General features: G+C 30.8%; 1 protein-coding gene across 1 annotated transcript; it reads right to left on the bottom strand.

Annotated features, from left to right (window-relative positions):
* Jhbp2 (Juvenile hormone binding protein 2) lies at positions 1–8832 on the bottom strand. The gene is made up of 7 exons (XM_015516022.2): positions 8672–8832; positions 5872–5955; positions 5465–5557; positions 4307–4454; positions 2008–2141; positions 1786–1935; positions 1–721 (listed from the first exon to the last, which is right to left on the bottom strand). The coding sequence occupies exons 2-7, from the start codon at positions 5951–5953 to the stop codon at positions 570–572; spliced, it is 759 nt and encodes a 252-aa protein (XP_015371508.1). The 5' UTR covers positions 5954–5955; positions 8672–8832; the 3' UTR covers positions 1–569.
* Between the last annotated feature and the right edge of the window lie 268 nt (positions 8833–9100).

Below are 9100 nucleotides of genomic sequence, written 5' to 3'. Positions count from 1 at the left end.
TTTATAAATGTTTGTAAATGATTTTATTTCATTTGGCCATAATAAGAAAAGGAACATACAATAAATAAAAACAATTATTGAAAAAAAATTAACAATTGCTCGTAATTAATTTTAACGGATATTTAAATTATATAATTAAGAACTCGGGTGATAATATTATTCCTAAGCATACAATCTAAGTCTGTATTAAAGTGTACAAGATTCAATGTTTACAAAAATAAAAAAGCGGATCACAATGTGTTTGAAATAAATGCTTGATATTCAACGCGTAAAACGCGCATAGGTATACGCTTTGTTGTAATACAAAATATAAATGTGAAGACGAGATCAAGCATTTGTTATATTTTTTTTTTATGTGTTTTTTACACACAATTTATATGTCATACATATTTAAATTAATATTATACAAAAATATATTATGGGATGATAAATTATAAATTATATTGCACTCGACATATTACTATTGAGCGTTACAATGTATTGTGCAAAGAGATACGTTTTCGCCTCGGAAACGACATTATCATGAAGTAACAATTAGCCGGACGCCATTTTGATGCTGGTCCGGGTCTTCATTGGATGACCCAGTTGTCATAAGGGACTCTGCTAAATAAGTTATCGATGAACGACTTCATGGCAACCATGAGCTTCTTTTTAATGTGTGGCTTCATTTCCTTGAGTAGTTCTTGTGAGTTCGAGTTGATAAACAAGTTCAATGCCGCTTCTGTTAAATAATAAATACATAAAATGTAAGCATATTACTTATCTAATAACGACGAATCTTATTATTATATTTACTCATTATTCATATGTATCAATGGAAATATTATTTAATTTATACGACTGATTAATAGTTTTTTTTTTTTTTTTTTGGGGGGGGGGGGGGTTGAAGCTTCGACAATAAGGGCCATTAGCCTGTGAAACTGTCGGGGAGGGAACTGTTGGTTTTGATGATCGTGGATGTTTTTGGTAGAAATATTATAAGGTCTATGTAATACAGGTATGTATATTTTTTCTGAAACATGATTAATAAGATAATATATAAAAAAAATATATATATTATAAAACTTATAGCAGCTATTTAAATTGGAAAAATTACTAAATATCTTTGTAATAAATTGGATAAAAAAATAATATATAAATTTATTATATTTAAATGTAGGCATAATAAATTTATATAATTTATAATATTGATAGCCGCAAATAGATTATATTTTAATCATTTTGATTTTTTTCCCTTGGTTTTTTTTTTCGTTTACCAGTATTTATAACCAATGGTAAGTATGCACTTCTATAATATACCAGTGGTGGATTTGAGGGGGGTGACGTGGCAATTACCCCTCCCTAGGGAATTTTTTTACTTAAACTATGGCGCCGCGCGCCGTATGATAAAATGAACATGCAATTCATAAGTCATAGCTATAACATTAAACTTATAAATAAATGATACAAAAAAGGTATTTTTTTTAATATGATAATGGGAAATATGTATTCAGTTACGTCTTTGTTATTACCTATCAATCTATGGTACCAATTCGCCCCCTCCTCAAATGATCTTCGGATCCGTTACTGTAATATACTCCATCCCTTCTTTTTTCCTGTTCAAAAACCAAGAACGGGTTGGAACTGTATTAACCCTTTTTATTTTTTATTATATAATAATATATATATTATTATATAACCCACTGCCTGGATCCATCCCTGGTGTTTATGTTACAGTTTATATTTTATACGATAAGGTTGTATTTGAATGATTAAAAAAATCTCATATTAAAATATTGCTTTTACCTAAGACAGCATTTCCGTTGTGAACATTTTTGATGCCCATTTGAATATCTTTAACACTAAAGTCCATTTTCAAATCTTCTAACTGCAAGAATTTTTGAGAGTTACGTTCCACTTCACTGGCCTTGATGTAGACTTTGGCTTTAACACCCTCTGTAAACAATAGAAGGTTATGGTAAGCATGTTTGAAAGTGAGTATTTAGGTTCTCGCAGTGTGTTCCTTACCGTATTCACCCCAATATTCACCACCGCCAGTAGCTTGAACCATAATAAGAACTCCTGAGCTTCTATAATGTGCAATAGCTGAAATTTTTGGGATCGAGAACGTAAATTGGAACTGCAGTGAATTTAGGTCAGATCTATAAAACATTATATAATTATTACTCTCTAAATTTGTTAAATTTATTAATAAATTGTTATTATTATAACTAGCTAAATATTATAACAAAATAAAAACAAAAAATATCTTTAATAGGTTGTACCTATAATAAACTAGAATATTACAATGAGTATTTAAAAAAATTGAATTTGTATTATTTATTTCTAAGTATAAAGCAATCATTTAAACTAATAATGAATAACTGTATTCAAAAGTAACAGAATGACCGTAACTGCCTGAATGCCCTTTCTGAAAATTCAAATTTTTTTTATTTAATACATAAATATATTAATCGGTATGAAAATAATATTTTAGGTCTAGAAATAGCATAATACAATATCGTGTATTGGTGTATTATTCTTAATTATACAGGATGAGACAAGAAAAAAAAATTATGCTAATTAAAAGTATGACAAAAATTGTTAATATTTTGTGATAATTAAATAATTTAGGAAATATGCTCAAGTCAGCAAATTCTCAAAAATCATATTTTTTAAAAAGTTACTACGTTACAAATTACTTTAACCAAAAAAATATTGAATTAAAAAAAAAAATTAAAAATAAACTGCTTGATTTAGATAAATCATTTTACCATAAAAATTGTTCTTATAATCAGATTCACAAATATAGGCTATTTTGAATTTATCCAAAAAAATGTTTACTAAATTTAATTTTTTTATTTTTAGTACTAAAATATAAACACAGAAAAAAATGTATTATACATGTAGCGCTAGGGTCACTTGACGAAAAAAAAAATAATAAAAAATATTAATTTGAACTAAAGTCAGTTCTATCTGTTACACTTTGTATACTGAATTCACTTTATTTATTAAGCGTTGATAATTATGGTAATTTTTAAACGATGTTATGAAATGTATAGTCAATAGTTTCTAAGAAAATATTTTGCACACAAAGTCAATGTACATATAGGTATACTGATGTCTATTGCGACTAGCCTCTCGTTTTCGTTTTGCAAAACATTTCGTGCCAAATGTGCAATAAAATCAATAATATACAAGAACGATAAGAATACTGTCGGACAGTAAAATATTAATAACAACTCGTACTATTTTTTGTCTTAGTGAAATGAGCATTATGAAATTGAGTTCGTGTTACGATTTAAGTATTTCAACTATACACGCAAAAATATTTGCCATAATTATCTGCGCAAACCAATTAAACATGACATTAAATGGAATATTATGGTCATTATACTATATTTTCTCTACTCCGATTAATATCATAACTTCGATTCCCAGACAGTTACAACGTAACTGGACGTAATAAATTATGGATACATGCAAATAATAAATTATTATAACCATTCATGGGCGTAGCATAGGTACTATAGTATGCACCGGGTCATGGTGGCAACAGCCCCCACAGAAACTTTTGTAGCCCCCTCACGGTGTTTACTTTCATTTAAAACATTGTGTCCAAAATTATAGTTTAAAATGTTTTTATAATTTTCGCTGAAATTCATCAATGCTTTATATATTAGCAGCGTAATGTTTATTGACAAATTATTATTTTACTTACAACATACGCCTATTTATTTTTCATTTTTATCATTTACATTGGTTATTTATAGATCAACAATATGAATAGTTATATCGTTTATGAATTTTAAAATAAAATTTCAGGTAAAGAACAAGCCAAGTATATATTGTTTATTTTTTTTCGAAAATGTTCTCTTTTCCTTTATTTCAGGTTAAACATCATGAGTTTTTGGAATATACATTTTTTTATAGTCTTATATATGGCAAACAGATAATTATACCAGAATACGCCCATGTAACCGTGAAAGTCGAATCTTGCGAATTAAATATCCCATCCGGTCGTTACGGATATTCCGATGTATTATATTATTACCTTTATTAGTATTATAATAGCTCCGGTTGTCTGCGTATTAGTACGCTAAAGCCGTCGAATGTATAGTTTTTATTGTTTTTTTGAACATTCATGAATTCATGAATTATCGTGTAGCGTAACAATTATTATACAACAACAACGTTATTATTTATACCAACGACCAACGAAACATGATGTGTACCTACGTCTATATAGTTTCGATGGCCACGGGACGGGGTCAGTCGGTAGTTGTATATAGTAATAATTATTAATAATGGCTTTCAGCGGGTGTACCTGACTTGGTTGACGGTCAGATTGCTGACGCCATACGCTTGGATGTCTTTGAACGTGGCCCTGTATCCGTCCGGGCCGGAGCCCAGCGACAAATTGATTTCGTCGATCACGATGGGTTCCACCTCTTCGATGCCCAGCTCGGGAATTCCTGCGGACCAAACGAGACGTAACGCGTAAGTATGCATACGCATCACACATACAAAACAGTTTATAGGAATCGGGACCTCTGACCTAGTGCCTGTAGATACTTATAACAGGTTGCCCTTATGTACATAGAAAATGGCGTTCGCCTAACCATAGCGTCGTATATAAAATACCTAAAATGTTGAACGGTATAACTCGATCGGTATGCAAGGGTGTGCCTATATACTCGTCATTTGTTCTTACGTGAGCGGAATTCAAAGAGTGAAAAGAACCATCGCCACGTGCGCTGAATTATGATGTAGTGCACGGACTTTTGTCCGCCGTACGGACGTTTTCCTCAGTTCGGTATTCGTTTCACCCACATGACATTAAATTATTATTATTTAATTATACGTATGTTTTAGTTGGGAGCCGCCGCCGAACGAGTTAGTTCCTCCACGTGTTAGAGTATAATGTATAATAATATACTTAATGGTAATGCGGTATGATGAATGGTAGATGGCTGAAGGTTAAGAATTTAAGATCATAATTCACCGTACACACAGGCGCGTGTAACCCGTTGAGGCCTAATAAAATGTTTGTACAGACATTAAATGTATAATCTCCGGCATACATCGATACGGACGATCGGAATTATAAAAAAACGAAATACGCGATGATAAATAAAATATATTTCGGAGATTTTCTTCGCGTTCGGATCCGTGTCGGCACGAGTTTCACTTCCCGCATCATATAATCACGGCCAGCACCTAACAATTTGTCGGGTTTTGAGAAAGTCATCACGGGCCACTTTTACATTTTTAAACACTTAAATACGCATTATACGCCCTCGTTATAAATAGGTATATAAATCGGCGAAACCTATAATTGCGCTACTAACGACGCTTTGACCAAAACACAAAACTCATCGTCGCCTCGAGATTCTAAACTGGCTGTGATGTTGAGGACATGGCCTGTTCACCCAGCTGAAGTATACCTAGGTACTATTGCTGATTAACTCTTGCAAAAACTCACCTTTCCGGAAGTGCATAGCCAAATGGTTGGCTGAATAAGTTAAACATTCATTTACGTTGGGGGCAGACTTTTGGCATGGATGAATGTAATAAGCTGCAACATAAACCAAGAAAATCCATTAATTATTTAATAATTATTAAAATATTAATAACCGTCAAATATCAGTCATTCGTTTTACAATATTATGATTTGGTGTTGCATAAAAACCCACGATGGTGTTTTAACCATTGTGATTAAAATTTATTTAACAGAAAGGATAATATTAAAAAAATATCTTTTTCCACTTCAATTAAATAAATCTATGCAAGTAGTTAACAACAAGTTATCAGCAATCATTGATCACAGTCCACGAAACATTCGAATGAACCAATTAAAATCGGTACAAAAATACTCGGAAAAAATCTTACCTAAGTCATGTTCCTGTTGTCGGGCTTCTGAAAGTCCAAAGCCAAGTATCGCGGCCAATGCCAAGTGCAGAGTGATATGCATTTCTGAAAGGAAACAAAAAACAAAGTTTATAAATCCCATTTGACAACTTTATTTCAAAAAGCACTCCACATTTCTATAACAGAAAGTCTTGTAAATATAGTTCTGTTTTTATTAAAAATACATTTAACGATACTGCAATTAAAGTATTTATAATATGATTTATATATCAATATCTCTGAATAGAAAATATGTTTAGTGTAAGTAATATTCAATATAATTTGGATTTCTAAATTTCTACTATGAAATGGTTTTTATCTATAGGTATCTATGTTTAAACATTTTATGTGTCATATATGTAACCAAGTAATAATTGTAAATAAATATCTCATTTAAATTGTATAACATATAAGTATTGTAATTATGGTTTTAAATTTTGATTTGTATAGTAAAAAAATATAAACTATGATTTATGAATTTATGATGATTATATATTTTTTTTTTCATATAGGTATGTTTAACGACTTAAATTTGAATTTGTAAACCATACTTGACATACACATTTGTTGAAAGTCTGTTATAGAAATAATTTTTCATATTGGGACATTGTATAATATAATGTCCAACGCAATTGTTTTGCACCTGCGTAGCTTGCTTTATTTGAGAGTGTGATAGTTCATCAGTCATCACCGACCTGTTTACGATGCTGTAGACGACCCGGTGACCGTTTAAGGTCATGCGCATATAACCCGACTTGGTTCAATGCCATTGTGTCGTGAGATTTCAAAAGTATACGTTAGTAAATAAACGAATATGAAAATTTTGTGTTTGAAGTAACATGGACAAAATCTTAAAAACTCGAAGTTGTAAGAATATCATAATGGTGTAGGTACAAAATACAAAACTTGTACATAAAACTCGAAATTTTAAGTTAGAGGACAAATAATTTTCGTGACAACCTTGATTTTATAAGTCACACCGATCATTCTAATTAATATTGTTTAAATATTTATAAAGATATAACATCATACATAATTTATATTATATTATAAGTTATGTCAATATTTCATACATATTAAGTGTTGATTTTGAAAATTTAGCGATCTTCAAAATACTTTTTAAAAAGGTATGTACAGACTAATTGTAGTATTCCCTTAGCTTTTACGTTGTTTGTAGTTAAAAAATGTTCAGGGGAGGTTGTTCTGATTTCTTAAAAATATATATAAATAGGGTGGTAATAAATTAATGATAATTTATTATTATTAATATAGAGTAACAACTTCAGTAATCCTGTTGTTTTTTTATATTATGCACGTATTGTTTTAATATATTATATAATGAATAATATAAACATGTATTTAAATAATACTACTAAATATAGGTAAATACTCGAATAATATTAAAAACTTGAAGAAAAAATAATATTATCTCAGTTATTCGTGCCAGAAAAGTAGAATCTAACAACTTAAAACTTGTTTTACAATTAATAAAAAATGTAATTATATTGTGTAATTTAAAATCAAGAAATTTTTTTACTGCATTAAGTACCTACTATTCTATTAATTTTTAATATATTATCTATAACCAAATATAAAATAACATGTAAACACAATCCAACGATAATGGTAATTGCCAACGGAGTTGTAAAAAAAACCAATAAAAAAAATTAATTATTGGTAACCTAATGTTTATAGTGTCCAAGTAACCAACTATAAAATATAATAATTATTGTTTTATAATTACAAGTAAATTTCTTCGCTGGGATCAAGAAGTTTAACCTGTAATTGTATTCGATTAAAATATAACATAAAAACCGTTTGTTTTCCTTATTGTGTAGGTGCATTTATTACATACTTTTTAGATAATTTATTTGTTTAGATGTTTAAAATAACAATGAGTTGCTTTATGAAATTTAAATATGCCAAGATGGCTCCACAAGAGCCATATCCCGAATTTTTTTTTCAAAATAAACGAATTCGCTCTTAGGTATTTTCCAAAAAATCTATCAACTGACAGGCAACAGCACGGTAAAAAATCCACATAATATTATATAGAACATCCAACACTGCACAACAAAATACGACGGAACAAATTGTTTTTGATCACACGACTGAGCTAAATGTTGATCTTTTTTATTTCAACTAAAATTTGTTTATTAATATCGAATCAAATTAAAATGTCAAATAAGTGATACACATACATTGGATTTCAAAATAGAAAATATTATTATTATCTACTTATCATAATTCATAATATCATGAAGTTATTGCCTCCATCGGGCATCGTTGTACAAAGTGGGTACCTATAATTTGCCGTTAGGTATTGTTACTTTAATATTTGCACGAAAACAAATGAATCATTTATTATAATTTGCTATTATCTAATGGCAATAGTTACTTTTCGGGTAAGTCACTGTCGACGAGGTAAAAAGACTGCAAAAGAATAATTTTTGCTCGGTTTCTCATGTAGATATCTACACTGACTCTAATATCGTATCGTTTAATATTGTCTATCAACTGCCAGCGTAGAATAAAAAACAATAATAAATCTTTCGGAAAACACGAGGTATAATTTGTAAATAAATTGTTGTCAATAGCCCATTAAATACCAAGAGCTCACAAAAAAACTATTTTAGTATGGAGTTAGGTGGATTTTAGAAGAGATACTTTAGTAATTTAAATCGAATGAGCGTAAACATTATCAAATCCTCGTTTTATATATATATGTATATGTGTGTGTGTATAGCTGGTACATAGTACGCCACATCGTCGGCCGACTTACCTGTTGATCCTCGGACTTCAAGTGTGTTGTAGCAAGTGTCCTGTCCCGCACTCGTAAATGACCAGTCGCCGGAGGATGTTATATAGATTGGTCGGTGTGCGTGTGTCCGTCGCGTTTGGACTTGACTGCAACTCGGCGGTGGCCCGTCAAGTCTTTTAATAACTCGACGAGCTCTCTGCGGCTCGTGTGGGGGAGATCCGTAGGTCCGAAGACCGGTTAGCTGCTACTGCTCCTCCACGCCCCCACCGCGCCGACATTCCAGCGCATGTGACGCATGTCCGGTGGACGGACGGTGTCGCGATGTCGAACGCTTCTTGGAGACGTGCAGCGTGAGGAAAAACTATTGTGTTTCAAATGATTTTTTTTTTGCATTGTTTTTGGCCATCACCGGATTCATGGCACATATATGTATTAAAATTATCATCGTCG

Source organism: Diuraphis noxia, unplaced genomic scaffold (genome assembly GCF_037042655.1).
Source record: "Diuraphis noxia isolate RWA-SAM2 unplaced genomic scaffold, SU_Dnox_SAM2 contig0003, whole genome shotgun sequence".
Classification (NCBI taxonomy): domain Eukaryota; kingdom Metazoa; phylum Arthropoda; class Insecta; order Hemiptera; family Aphididae; genus Diuraphis; species Diuraphis noxia.
The sequence above is the reverse complement of the archived record's forward strand: the minus strand, read 5'-3'. Positions and strand labels throughout refer to the sequence as shown.

Excerpts from the sequence above, each read along its gene's own strand:
- Jhbp2 (XM_015516022.2), bottom strand. The coding sequence starts at position 5,953 with ATGCATATCACTCTGCACTTGGCATTGGCCGCGATACTTGGCTTTGGA. Across the intron at positions 1,936-2,007 it reads TGAATATTGGGGTGAATACG|AGGGTGTTAAAGCCAAAGTC; the intron begins GTAAGGAACACA and ends TATTGTTTACAG. Across the intron at positions 722-1,785 it reads CAACGGAAATGCTGTCTTAG|AAGCGGCATTGAACTTGTTT; the intron begins GTAAAAGCAATA and ends ATTATTTAACAG.